Source organism: Dama dama, chromosome 4 (genome assembly GCF_033118175.1).
Source record: "Dama dama isolate Ldn47 chromosome 4, ASM3311817v1, whole genome shotgun sequence".
Lineage (NCBI taxonomy): Eukaryota > Metazoa > Chordata > Mammalia > Artiodactyla > Cervidae > Dama > Dama dama.
This window is the reverse complement of record NC_083684.1, coordinates 22,543,543-22,558,243: the sequence shown is the minus strand read 5'-3', so window position 1 is coordinate 22,558,243 and position 14,701 is coordinate 22,543,543. Positions and strand designations below refer to the sequence as shown.

General features: G+C 44.4%; 1 protein-coding gene across 2 annotated transcripts in view; it reads left to right on the top strand.

The window, feature by feature from the left end:
* Positions 1-3,835: 3,835 nt before the first annotated feature.
* The window catches only part of ABCC12 (ATP binding cassette subfamily C member 12), a 59,371-nt gene continuing 48,505 nt past the window's right edge, over positions 3,836-14,701 (top strand). The window contains exons 1-6 of one of the 2 annotated variants that reach the window (XM_061134411.1): positions 3,836-3,954; positions 7,550-7,705; positions 10,632-10,779; positions 11,068-11,301; positions 12,610-12,783; positions 13,185-13,332. In XM_061134411.1, coding sequence (XP_060990394.1) covers positions 3,836-3,954; positions 7,550-7,705; positions 10,632-10,779; positions 11,068-11,301; positions 12,610-12,783; positions 13,185-13,332 — 979 coding nt within the window. Of the gene's footprint in view, positions 3,955-7,549; positions 7,706-10,631; positions 10,784-11,067; positions 11,302-12,609; positions 12,784-13,184; positions 13,333-14,701 lie in introns of both variants that reach the window. The other variant, XM_061134404.1, reaches the window with a different exon arrangement.

Sequence of the window (14,701 nt, the reverse complement as noted above, 5' to 3'; positions counted from 1 at the left end):
AGGTGAGTGATCACACCATTGTGATTATCTGGGTCATGAAGATCTTTTCTGCACAGTTCCTCTGTGTATTCTTGCCACCTCTTCTTAATATCTTCTGCTTCTGTTAGGTCCATACCATTTCTGTCCTTTATCGAACCCATCTTTGCATGAAATGTTCCCTTGGTATCTCTAATTTTCTTGGAGAGATCTCTAGTCTTTCCCATTCTGTTGCTTTCCTCTATTTCTTTACATTGATCACTGAGGAAGGCTTTCTTATCTCTCCTTGCTATTCTTTGAAGTCTGCATTCAAATGGGTATATCTTTCCTTTTCTCCTATGCTTTTCACTTCTCTTCTTTTCACAGCTATTTGTAAGGCCTCCTCAGATAGCCATTTTGCTTCTTTGCATTTCTTTTTCTTGGGGATGGTCTTGATCCCTGTCTCCTGTACAATGTCATGAACCTCCGTCCATAGTTCATCAGGCACTCTCTCTATCAGAGCTAGTCCCTTAAATCTATTTCTCACTTCTACTATATAATCATAAGGGATTTTATTTAGGTCACATCTGAATGGTCTAGTGGTTTTCCCTACTTTCTTCAATTTCAGTCTGAATTTGGCAATAAAGAGTTCATGATCTGAGCCACAGTCAGCTCCGGGTCTTGTTTTTTTTGACTGCATAGAGCTTCTCCATCTTTGGCTGCAAAGAATATAATCAATTTGATTTTAATGTTGACCATATGGTGATGCCCATGTATAGAGTCTTCTCTTGTGTTGTTGGAAGAGTGTGTTTACTATGACCAGTGTGTTCTGTTAGAAAAACTCTATTAGCCTTTGCCTTGATTCATTCTATACTCCAAGGTCAAATTTGTCTGTTACTTCTTGACTTCCTACTTTTGCATTCCAGTCCCCTATAATGAAAAGGACATCTTTTTTTGGGTGTTAGTTTTAGAAGGTCTTGTAGGTCTTCATAGAACAATTCAGCTTCAGCTTCTTCAGCATTACTGGCTGGGCATAGACTTGGATTACCATGATATCGATTGGTTTGCCTTGGAAACAGAGATCATTCTATCATTTTTGAGACTGCATCCAAGTACTGCATTTCAGACTCTTTTGTTGACTATGATGGTTACTCCATTTCTTCTGAGGGATTCTGTGCTTTGCTGGAGGAACTGTGAAGAGATACCCCATGTCCAAGGTCAGAGAAACCCCAGTAAGAGGGTAGGCGCTGGAGTAGCTGTAAAGAGATACCCCATATCCAAGGGCAAAGAAGAGCCCCAGCAAGATGGTAGGAGGGGCTAATTCGCATTTAGAATCAAATCCCATTCCCACCAGAGAAACTCAGAGGGCTCAAACAAACTTTGTGTGCACCAGGACCCAAGGACCTCACAGAGACTGAGACAGGACTGTGTTTGAGTGTCTCCTGTGGAGGTACGGGCAGGGGCAGGGTCTCTGGGTGCAGCAGACTTGGGTATGGCGTAAGCCCTCTTGGAGGAGGTCACCATCCACCCTACCATAGAGCTGCCAGAACTTACACAGGACTGGGAAACAGACTCTTAGAGGGCACAAACAGAACCTTGTGTACCAGGACCTGGGAGAAAGGATCAGTGAACCCACAAGAGACTCACCCAGACTTGCCTGTGAGTGTCCAGGAGTCTCCAGCGGAGGCATGGGTCCATGGTGGTCTGCTGCAGGGTTGGGGGCACTGAGTGTAGCACTACATGCATGGGAGCTTTTGAAGGAGGTCACCATTGTCTTCATTACCTCCACCATAGTCTGGCCCCAGGTAAGCAGCAGGGAGGGAACACAGCTCCACCCATCATGGCTAACACACTACATATTAAATAGTAGGGCATTCTGAATTTGATTATATACTTACTTTACCAATATGCTGTATATTTTCATATGTTTTCAGATTAGAGATCTAAATTTCAGCCTGAAGAGCTCATTTTAGCATTTCTTTAATGTAGGTTTGGAGGTAATGAAGCCTTCAGCTTTTGTCTGGAAAATATTTATCTCTCCTTTATTTCTGAATAGTATCTTTGTCAGATACAGTATTCTTGGTTGGCAGTTTTTTTCTTTTGAATATACCTTCCCACTCTCTCCTGACTTGTGAGATTTCTGCTGAGAAATCTGCCAGTACCTTTATGGGGGTTCCTTTGTAAGTAATGAGCTTCTTTTCTCTTGCTGCTTTTTAGACTCTCTTGTAGTTTGATTTTTGACAGTTTTATTAAAATGTGTCTTGGAGAGGATCTCATTAAATTCAGTTTGTTTGGTGACTATTAACTTCATGAAATGGGATATGAAAATCTCTACCCCAATTTGAGAAGTTCTCAATCATTATTCCTTTAAATTAGATTTCTACCTCCTTCTTCCTCTCTTTTTCTGAAACTCCAATAATTTGCATATTATTTCCTTTGGTTGTATTCCGTAGATAATGTAGGCTTTCTTCACTTTTTTTCCTTTGTTGTTCTCTGTCTGGATAATTTCAAAGTTCTTATCTTCCAACTTTTATGTTTTTCTTGTTGTTGATACACTTTATTACAATTTTCATTTCATTTGTTGCATTTTTCAGATCCGGCATGCTTTTTTTGGTTCTTCTTAGTGATTTCATCTCTTTGTTAAATTTCTCATTTGCATTTAAAGTAGTAATCATCTCTTCTAGTCTTTAGTAACTGCCTTTGTGAGAGAAATACCTTCTGTTAGTCCTGCTAGGGACTCTGAGGTTTTCTCAATCTGTGGATTCACCTACAAATTGCTCTTGTTGGACAGGAGGCAGAGAAGCATAAATGAGGTATATCTTAGCCATGAATCTGATGTTACTACTATATATACTCTTGAGTAAATCCTTTCTCTTCGCTGGACCTCTGTTTTCTTTTCTGAACAATTAGGAGCTTGTAAAGACTGCATTTGAGGATACTTTCAACTGTGAGATGCCATAGGCTTATCAGCCATTAAAACCTCAATGGGGATTGATTAATTTTATGTTTCTAGTCATGAAAAATTCCATAGTGAATTCATAGGATTCATATATTTATAATGGTGAGGATTCTCTCTGCTAGTGACAGAAACTAACTTGGGATAATTTAGGTTAAAAAAGAGAATTTATTGATAGAATATGAGGAGCAGAATGTCATGGAACTTTAGGGCAAGAATAGAGCTATGTACCAGGAAAGAGTTTAAACTAGGCATAGAAAACCTTCAGGAATTGTTCTCTATTACTTAGGATTAGGTGATTGGTGAATGGGGTGGTTGGTTTGTGGACTGGACAGGCACTCCCAAAAGTGTCCTCTCAACCTAGATTTTTAATTTCTCTTTGGGACAGTTGTCACAGAAGTGGGGGGAAGGATGCAGACTTGATCAGATGTGCCTGGTCCTGAGAGGTGGTCTCTTTGAAGTTCTCTGATCCTTGAGTATGAAGACATAGGAATGTGGGTATATGAAAGAATTAGGGAGAAAAGGGGGTTTGTATGTGTGACAAACTTCAATCTGGGTCCCATTAAGGCAGCAAACACACCTTCTTGGGTTCTTTTGCTGGGCTAGTACTGAGGCTTGGTCATGGGCTGGCTCCTGGTAGAAAACCTGCAATAGGCTTTTCTCCCTGTCAGCCCAAAATAGGAAAAAGAGGGACAGAATGTCTTTGCTAATAAGGAAGGCTCTTAGTGGAGTTAAGGGAATTATGGGGCGTCTGACCACTCTCCCCTATGATGTGAAAGGTTGATTGGTGAAACCAGATTGGAGCTGATCTGGGTGGAGTAGGGGCTGCCTAACCCCATTCCAGAGTGTCCTCATCTCCTCATCTTTCTGCTGCAGAGTGAAGGTCACTAGACGAGGAGCCCAGGGCTCTAGACTGCCATCAAGATGGTGGGTGATGGCCCCTACCTTATCTCTGATCTGGACCGGCGAGGCCAGCGGAGATCATTCACAGAGAGATATGACCCCAGCCTGAAGACCATGATCCCAGTGAGACCCTATGCAAGGTAAGTCAGGAGGAGGATTGAAGGGAGGTCTGGGCAGAACTTCCAGGAATCATTTCCTATCCATCAGGACAGTGAACATTGCCCCTTCTCCCCACGTTGCTGCTCTGTAGGCTTGTAATTTTGGCCTTCCATCCATCCATCCATCTTTAAAATTTATTGACCAATCACTTCAAGAAACCTCCTTTCCTTTGGTGTAAAGGAGGCAACAGCAAATGTTTAAGGAGAGCTTGCCATGTGCCAGGACCTGTTTGGGTGCTTTACAAACATCTTCTCATTCACTCCTCACAACCACCCTGGAGGTGTTGTGATTATATTTATCTGATGTGTGAATGAGTGAGGCACAGAAAATTTAAATAACGTGCACAATGTTAATCACGTAGATATTACTTTGTAACAAACTGCCTCTGCACTTAGTAGCCTAAAACAATCATCGTTTTTTTAGCTTAAAATTTTATAAGTGGTCCAGCAACTTGAGCTAAATAAACGGTGATTGTTTTAGGCTTGACCAGATTTTCTTATGCTCTGCTGGTCAGCAAGATGGCTGTGCTTCTGGGGGTGATGGGCTGGGGGAAGGTGGGCCCCATGGGCTATGACCTTCCAGCAGGCTAGCCTGCACTAGTTTCACCATTTCTTTCACTGCATTCTACTGGCCAAATCAAGTCACATGTAAGCCCAGATTCAAGGTGTGGAGAAACAGATCTGACGTCTTGAAGGAATAAGCTGCAAGGGTCTGGAACACAGATGGAGAGAGAGAATTGGGTTGAATTGGAGAAGGAAATGGCAGCCCACTCCAGCATTCTTGCCTGGAGAATCCCAGGGACGGGAGCCTGGTGGGCTGCTGTCTATGGGGTCACACAGAGTTGGACATGACTGACGTGACTTAGCAGCAGCAGCAGCAGAATAGGAACTTGGGAAGTCTGATTTCCAAGCTCACATGCTTAACTATAATGTGATATTATATTACTATATGTGTATTCTCAACACTACATTAGCTATAATATTTTAAAAAGCTGCTTTTTCTCAGTGGTAAAGAATCTGCCTGCCAATGCAGGAGCACAGAAGATGAGGGTTTGAATCCCATGGACAGAGGAGTCTGGGAGGCTAAAGTCTATGGGGTCACAAAGAGTCGGACATGACTGAGCGACTGAACAAGCAGGCACGCAAGCACACACGCCTTTTCTGCATGAGAAGTGCCCTATAACCTGTCCTCTGAGCAGCAGAAGGCCAAGTGACATCTCTATGGTGAGATGACTAGCACTGCTCTCCTTCCAGAACATGTAGACCAAAGATAAACCTGTGAACCCTCTAAGGTGAGAGGTGAAGGTTGAAGGGTCAGGGCATGGGCTACCATCTTTAGCTCCAGGCAGGAGAGCTCTAACTACCCACTGTTTTGGCTCTGTTCACAATTGTTTTGTGGAGAGGCAGTGTGATATAGTGCTTAAGAGAAAGATGGGGAAAAAAAAAAAAAGAGAAAGATGGGAGTCAGCAAGTGTTGGTCTTGATTTCCTGCTTCGCCACTGACTAGCTATAAGACTTTGGGCAAGTTCTATAACCTCTTTTTGCCTTGATGTTCTTGTCTATGAAATGGGATCATAATATCACTCAAATACTTGGGCTGTTGTTAGGATTATATGATGTAATGCACTAAAGTTACCCTTTGGGAAATGTTTACTATGTACCAGGCACATAGTATTAATACCTTATTAATATTATCTTAGCTTGGGTTCTCCCAAAAGCAGAGCATGAATAGAAAACTTGGATGCAGGTAGCTTATTTGGGAGGTGATATCAAGAAGCAGGAGGAAAGGTTTAGGGAGAGTGAGGCAAGGAAGGAGAGCATGTGGTGTGTTGTGAGTGTCACTGCTTGTAGACATGGGGACTGGATTCTACTAGGCCCCCTGCAGAAGTATACAGTTTTCTACCCGTAGGATGGGAGGTGGGGGCATTTGTCTGTGGACTCTTATACTCCATTAGTTAGGTTTTCTTCTTGGGGGCATTGAAAGTGAAAGTGAAGTCGCTCAGTCGTGTCCAAGTCTTTGCGACCCCATGGACTGTAGCCTATTACGCTCCTCCATCCATGGGATTTTTCCAGGCAAGAGTACTGGAGTGGGTTGCCATTTCCTTCTCCAGAGGATCTTCCCAACCCAGGGACTGAAGCCGGGTCTCCAGCATTGTAGGCAGACGCTTTACTGTCTGAGCCATCATTAGCCCCCTGCAATTCTGGGCTATACCTCTGCTCTGAGAAGACCCTGAAGGTAGTGAAAAGAGGCACAAGACACCTGTGAGATGGGACCCTGTCAGCAGAGCCCAAGCCGCACAGCGTCGTCCTCCACAGCTGAGACTGGAGGTAAATGTGACAAAGTCCACGCAAAGTTTGTGACTCAGAGCATCTTGACAGCATCTGCTACAAGTACAAAGCTCTTCCAGGGCCTGGAATATAGCAAACGCTCAGCAATTAGTAGATAACACCCTGTGTCTCTGACTCTTATTCCCTCTTCTATGGTTAATTTCTCAAGGGCAGAAACACATCTCTTCCTCCTCCCTTATTGCTTTTCTTTTACCCTTCCCTCTACCTCCCCTGTCCTCCTTCTTCATCTGCTAGCTAATATTTATATCATAGTTGTTGTTTAGTAGCTAAGTTGTGTCCAACTCTTGCGACTCATGGACTGTAGCCCACCTCTGTAGGCTCTGTAGGTTCCTCTGTCCATGGGGTTTCCCAGGTAAGAATACTGGAGTGGATTGCCATTTCCTCCTCCAGCGATCTTCTCGACCCAGGGACTGAACCTGCGTCTCCTGCACTGGCAGGCAGATTCTTTACCGCTAGCGCCACCAGGGGAGCCTGGTACTGTGCAGTAGTTTATATATATTAATCCATTCCATCCCCACAATAAACCATGAGTTTGACTCTAGCTCTTGCATCCTTGGGCAGGCTCACACCCACACCCTGTTCAGACCCTCCCCATCCTCCCAAGAGCAAAAGCCAGGCGCCCAGCTCCTCTGATGATCTGGTCCATTTCCTCATGCCAAATGAAGCAGGTACCCTCTTTCCCATGGGGTGGTCATTGCTAAATGTTTAACAACTGGCTCACTAAAAGAATTCCCTGATTTGTAGCACTTAGCGTTTTTTACAGTGTAAATTCTCCCACCATGGCTGATTTCAATATGCTGTCCCTGATTGCAAAGTTGAGAAGGGATGCCTGGTAACAGAGTCCTATGATGTGTGCTATTTCCACCACAGAGGTCATAGACTTACATAATCTTAAGAACAGATATAAGTAAAATCCAGTAAAATAATCTAGGAAGCTATGAGTTTTGCATATTGATTGCATTTGTCTTTAAGATAATTTACTTACATTTATGTAATTTAATTTTTAATACCGGCTGTGTTTAAGAACTGACTTGCAGAATTTCTAGAAACTGAACAATCAGTTCTCACAAGCTAGTAGGAGCTGGCCCAGCACAGCGCTGCTCACAGGGCTGTGATGTGAGTCACCCCCTGAGAGTGGCTCTGGTTATCCTGTAGTTAAGAATCCTAGCCAGGGACTCAAGGCACAGGCCCCAACATCCTGGGACACTGAGCGTTTTGCCTGTTTCAGGTTGGCGCCCAACCCTGTGGATGACGCAGGGCTCCTCTCGTTTGCTACGTTCTCCTGGCTCACACCAGTGATGGTGCAAGGCTACCAGCACACGCTAACTGTGGACACCCTGCCCCCACTGTCACTGTATGACTCATCTGATACCAATGCCAAAAGGTACGAGGATTTGTTTCGGTCTGTGTCATCCAGAGAACAGCCCACCTTGGGAAGGAACCCGTGAGCCCTTTTATGCGCTCCCGATTCCCTGTGGGGAAATCTCCACCCACCAGTCTCGGTGGCCATTCTCCCTGGCTCCTCTCTGAGATGTGGGCTGGGCTGACTGGGCTAATATTTCACTGTTTTGACTGACAAAATGATACTTTTCATTGGTTCCTGGCCTAGTCTCCGGGGAGGTGAGTACTGGGGAGAGTTGTGGGGAGAAAGAGCTCCTTGAGAGCTTGAGGATTCAGGACCATTCTGGTGCAGCTGGTTTGTAGGATCACTGCGTCGGGACAGGAGTGGCTGGAATCTCACTTTGCTCTATGCTGGTTGGACTCCACCTGGGCTGCTGTCTGCCGTGCCAGACATGGTGTTTTATTTCACTTTAAAAGTTGTCATTGGACTTAAAAATTTTTTTAATTTTCTATTTGAGTATACTTGATTAACAATGTTGTGTTAGTTTCAGGTGTTACTGCAAAGTGATTCAGATATACACATACATATATCTATTGTTTTTCAAATTCTTTTCCCATTAGGTTATTACAGAACATTGTAGACTTTCATATTACAAAATATGTTTCGGTTGAACTGAATGAAATATTTGATAATTTTGACTTGCCAAAACATACATTTCAGTGGTTCGACCTAATTCAGATTCATTGCAGAAATGTTAAAGCAACAGAAGTTTAAGCAGTGGAAGTACCCCCACCATACGCCCACCCCACTCCCCAGAGGTCAACACTGTTAAACGCTGGTTTGCATCTGTCTGGAATTTTCTCTATTCTGATTAAATACACCCTGTGCTACCATCTTCTGCAGATCAATACCTCTTCTTCTTTCCTACTCACAGGTCATCTTTTTTCCTTTGAAGAAAAAAATGAAGCATACTATTTCATGGTTAACCATTTTGCTATTTTCAGTTAAGAGTTTACATTTTTCCACAGCACAAAATCCTCCTGCTGCGCAGCCTAGTTACTTCATTCTTTCTAATGGCTGCATTGTTTTAAGCAATGGGGAAGCTCACAAAGTCGTCACTCTGCATTTGTTTCTTCTGGAATTCTCCTTCTTTGTGGTCTATATGCATGAAGGGCTGCGAGTTCCGATCATGCTCCTACAATTATGTATTCGCATCCCCTTCTCCGTGTCCTGAAGAAATCTGTCAGCGGTAGTTTCCAAAATCCATAGTCCAGGGAGCACAGAGAGAAATGGGCTGGACCAGTGTCTGTGGAGTACCAGGTTTTCCTTCTACCTCTCTCTCTGTTTTTAATGTTGCCTCCCATCTACCCAACATCAGCTTAGATCCTTTTCCAAACACATGCTTGACGACCTTAATAACACATGATCTTCAGCGCACACCTCTCTTCCGGACTCTGAGTTCATACACCCACCATCCAACAGGACTTGGATGATTCACAAGTATCCTACATCAAAAGCTATGTTCTTGATCCTCAGCCCCACCTGATGATGTTCCCTTTTCCCATCTCTGTCAACTCCATTCCCACAGATCTCCTTTTTTCCCATGTCTAATTCATCTGTAAGTCCTAATGTCTCCACTGTCTACCTTTCTATAAATTCACAGCCCCCTCCGACCTGGACGCCCATGGTCTTCCACGGTGGTCTCCCTGCTCCCCACCCTCATAACCAACTATTCTCACAGAAGCCAGATGTTCTTTTAGATATGTAAAGTAATCATGTCACATCAGCTTAAAAACCTGCAGTGGCTTCCTTTGCACTTGGAATGACATCGAATCTCCTTCCTGAGGACTGTGAGGTCCCGTGAGATCTGGCCCTGCTTTGCCTCCCTGTGCCCCTACATGCCTGGAACACTGGCCTCTGTTCTGATCTTTGACACGGACAAACTCCTACTTGCCCTGGATATCTTCTTGATTTCTCTGTCGCCTCTGTGTTTCTGTCACAACTGGTAATGTGCCAGGGACAGGCAGGAGGAGGAAACCAGGGCCTGGAAAGAGCCCAAATGCCAGGGCTCTGGCCACGGCCACTCCCATGTCCCATCCACCCTGTAACACAGCGGTCCCCAGTTACTTTGGCATCAAGGACCAGTTTTGTGGAAGACAGCTTTTCCATGGATCAGGGGTGAGGGGATTGGTTTCATATTGTATATTATTGGTTTCATATTACCTATAATAAGCATAATACATTTATTGTGAACTTTATTTGTATTATTATTACATTGTGATATATAATTAGATAATTATAAGGCTCACTTTAATGCAGAATCAGTAGGAAGGAGCCCACCAGTTCAGTTTAGTTGCTCAGTCATGTCTGACTCTTTGCGACCCCAGGAACCCACCAGATGCAGCTTAACTATCACTTGCCACTCACTGATAAGGTTTTGGTATGAGTCTGGAAGCAATTGATTTATTGTGGTCTCTGCAGTCAAATCTCTCTGCTAACGATGATCTGTATTTGCAGCCACTCCCCAGTGCTAGCATCACCACCTCAGCTCCACCTCAGATCATCAGGCATTAGATTCTCATAAGGAGCGTATAACCTAGATCCCTTGCATGTCCATTTCACAGTAGGGTTCATGCTCCTATGAGAATCTAATGCCATCACTGATCTGACAGGAGGCAAAGTTCAGGCAGTAATGTGAGTGATGGGGAGCAGTTGTAAATACAGACGAAACCTGCTGCTCACCTCCTGCTGGGCAGCCCGGGTCCTAGCGGGCCACTGACTTGTATCAGTTCCTGGCCCAGGGTTTGGGGAGCCCTGCCGTAAAAGAAGAGCGACCTAATGCTGTTCTGAAGCTGCCACTGCCAGGGGTGTGGGTTGTGGATTCCTGCAGTGTTTTATCCATCAGTATAACTTTCAACAGCAAGTGGGAATATAAGTTCCTTTCCTTCTTCCTGTTCTTTTGTCACAGATTTCAAATCCTTTGGGATGAAGAGGTAGAAAGGATGGGTCCTGAGAAAGCCTCTCTGGGCCGAGTGGTCTGGAAATTCCAGAGGACGCGTGTTTTGATGGATATCGTGGTCAACATCATGTGCATTATCATGGCAGCCATAGGGCCGGTGAGTGCAGTGGCCCTTCTTTGGCCTTGTCTCCCTGGTCCCCAGACTGGCGAAAAATGTTATTAGTTACTTTCTCTATGAGCTGGTGGGTTTAGTACACTGTTGTTATCTTTGCACTCCTTGGGGGAGAATTTTCATAAAGCTAATCCTTGTCAAGCATGGCAGCTACCACTGAAGTTAATTAAAATGTTTGCCTCATAAAGTCTGCTTGCTGACATTATCCGAAGCCTCCTGTACCTACCTTGAACCCCAGCGGCACTCTCCCCTCCCCACCGCACTGTTTTACAGACAGTTCTCATACACCAAATCCTCCAGCAGACCGAAAGCGTCTCCAGGAAGGTCTGGATTGGTGTCGGCCTGTGTGCAGCCCTTTTCACCACTGAATTTACCAAAGTCCTCTTTTGGGGCCTCGCCTGGGCCATCAATTACCGCACGGCAATCCGGCTGAAGGTGGCTGTCTCCACCCTGGTTTTCGAAAACCTGGTGTCCTTCAAGACGCTGACACACATCTCTGTTGGTGAGGTAAGCTGGTCCAGAAGGAGTCTAACTTTAGGAAACTGCATTCTGAGTTTTCTGAATGTGCGTGAGGTGTGCTTCCTGGATGGAATATCTGCCCCCTCTTTTGGTTGTCTGTGTCCTGTCCATCATTTCCCTTCTTTCTGCTAAGTGAAGTGGTGGACACTCAAAACACCAGAAGAATTCAGAGAAAGGAGGACTCCATTTGAGCTGGAGAATTTGGAAATGCTTCCCTGTTCCAGTTGGAACAGGGCTTAGGGGTGACCTCATTCAATCCCTTTGATTGTCAGTGAGGACATGGAAGCAATACAGAGCATGCTATGGCATTTAATAAAACTGACTGACTAATGGATCTGATGATTCCAACCATGTAGTGTCTTGGATGCCAACTCACAACAAAGACCGTGCCTGATGGACTTTAGAGTTGACATTTCCTTAAGCCCTTAATCCTTAGCAATAAAATCTTCACCTTTTACATGAGAATATTTCCCTGGCCAAGGGAACCCTAGGTAGTGTGAGGTAAGGGAAGAGACTGTTTCTTTCTTACAGTTGCTCTTTCAGTTTGTTTAAAGCATCCGGTATCAATTATGATAAGATTCACTTGTGTAAAACCAACCCCCCCAAATAACAGTGGATTAAACAGGATGAATTTATTTCACTCTATGTAAAATAGAGGGTGATCCAGGGCTGGAATGGGGACTTCCAGGCTCTTCTGTCTTTCTTTATCACTACCTTAGTACATGGTTTCCATAATTGTTCAGGATGGAAACTGCAGGTCCAGACATCCCAGTCATGTTTCAGAGAACTGGTAGGAGGACGCAGAAAAGAGAAGGGGATATGTCTTCCAAGTTGAGTTGGCTCCCTGTCAGAATTCACCCCCAAAGCTCCATTGGATACCTTGGCTTGTGTCTCATTCCCCTTAGCATAGCCACATGGTCACAATGCTTCCACAAAACAGGCTTGCAAATGTGGTCTTTTTCTTGGGCCCATGGATGCCCTGATTAAGCAGGGTTGTGCTAACAAGGAAGAAGGAGAGAGAGCTGTCAGATAGACAGTGGGCTTTGCCGATGTACTCCTGGGTGGTATTTATGCCTTTCTTCGTTGGGATTTTCAGTCCTAAAAGACTGGCTTCTCCAGAGTCATACTAGAATGAAACTCACAAAACTCACTGTGTTGTTTCCCTGATGACCTCCAACCCCTTGAAGGCAGTTTTCCCCTTCCTTCCGCAGATCCCCCAGCCATTGCAAAAGTCCTCAGCTGAGGAAATGTTCGGGCGGCCCTTCCAAAGCCTGAACCTGTGTGCTTTCTTTCCAGGTGCTCAATATACTATCGAGTGATAGTTATTCCTTGTTTGAAGCTGCCCTGTTTTGTCCCTTGCCAGCCACCATCCCTATCCTCATGGCTGTCTGTGCGGTGTACTCCTTTTTCGTTCTGGGGCCCACAGCTCTCATCGGGATATCCGTGTATATGCTATTCATCCCCATCCAGGTAATGGCAGGTCTTTGTAGCTGTATTTCACGCACACTCTCACTGAAGTGGGTAGAAGGTTTTGCTTCCAGGGCCTGGCCCTGAAACCTGAGCCCTTACTTTAGGCTCATGGGCAGTATAGTTTTTAAAGAACTTGAATTTGAATACCCCGGGGAAGGGGGCTTGCTTCTTCAATTTGTCAAAGTCTCTAGTGCTTCCCTTGTATCCTGGTGATTCGGGTATTTGTATCACCTGGCCAGACTCAGGTTGTGTCCCCAGAGAATATTGACCACAACTCAATGGAAGGATTCAGCTGAGAATCTCTCCCTTAGAACTTTTCCTGGCACTTACACCCTGGTCCCTGGATTTTTAGGCCAACAGCAACTCAGCAATTCTCTCTGAACACTGTACCTTGATTTCAGATGTTTTTGGCTAAGCTCAATTCAGCTTTCCGACGATCAGCAATTTCAGTGACAGACAAGCGCGTTCAGACAATGAATGAATTTCTGACCTGCATCAAGCTGATTAAAATGTATGCCTGGGAGAAATCTTTTACCAACACCATCCAAGGTAGGATGAGCAACAGCTGAAAGAACCACTTACCCCATAGAGTGTGCTTTTCCAATGGGTTCTTAAGATTCTGGGTCTGGGAATCCTGGAAATGGACTGAGGGGACCTTCCAAGCTGGTCTGCAGGCTTTTCAAAAGAGTATAGAGATTTTGGAATAGACCCAGGCATCTCTTCTAGGGAACTCAAAGCTTAGTAGGTGAGTGGCATATGGTTTAGACATACTGAGGCTGGTGAGTGCTTGTACTGGCCAGCTACCCTTCACAAAAATAATCCACTAAAGCATTATAAGCAGAAGAACTGGCGCAGGCTATTTCGTTGGCTTGGAAGCTATCCATATGGGCACATGTACGCACTCACACTTACACACATGTCCCCTCCTTGCTGGCAGCAGCCTCATCAGGATGGGATGTCCCACTGACTTGACATGCTTTAGGCAGATAGGAGAATGCATATATAGCTGTTTTGTTTTAAAGATGATATTTAAAACTTTCAATCAAATAAAAATGCAAATCTAATTGCAGGAACATTTACATAATTGCTGACATAGACTCAGGTGGTTGACCAGTTAATGATCTGAACCACTGTTACAACCGACTCTCTGGATCTACAATTACACTTATAGACCAGCCTGTAATTGGACCCAAAGTTGTGTATCCACAGTTTCAAAAGTGGCTTTAGAAAAATCTGCTTCTGAGCTTGCCAAAGGGAGTGTCCCACGTTGGGACACTGGCAGCCTTATGTACCCTCTTTCAAGAGCCAGGAATACTTCCGTGCACATTGAACTCACTTTAATACAATTTATTTGACGTGATTATATTTGATTCCATTTTATGTAATTCAGTGTAACTCAATTTAATTCAATAAATATGTACCAAGTTTCTACTATGTACAAGGCCACGGGAGTCACACAAAATAATTAGAAAGGATCTCTATTTTTAAAATGGAGGAAGGATGAGCTAACTAAGTTCAGAAATAGCTATAAGTTTGTTGGCTCTACTTCTAGAATATATCCAGAATCTGTCTACTTCTCTTCATTCCACTGCCATCCCAGTCCAAGCCAATATCCTCTCCCCTCCCACTTATGGGAAGAACTTCTAGATGCAACCCCTGCTTTCTGCCTGCCCCGTAAAATCCATGATGCACTCAACAGCCAGAATGACCTTTTAAAAATGTCAATCAGATCCTGTCTCTCCCCTGCTGAAAAATCTTTAGTGACTTCTTATCATACTTAAATGTTTTCAAATTTAGGGCTTCTGAATGAAGTCCAGATTCCTTCCAACAGCCTATTAGATCCAGCACCATCTGAACCCTGCTGACCTCCTGACTTCATCACATCTCATCCCAGGCCTTGATAACTCTGCATGAGCCA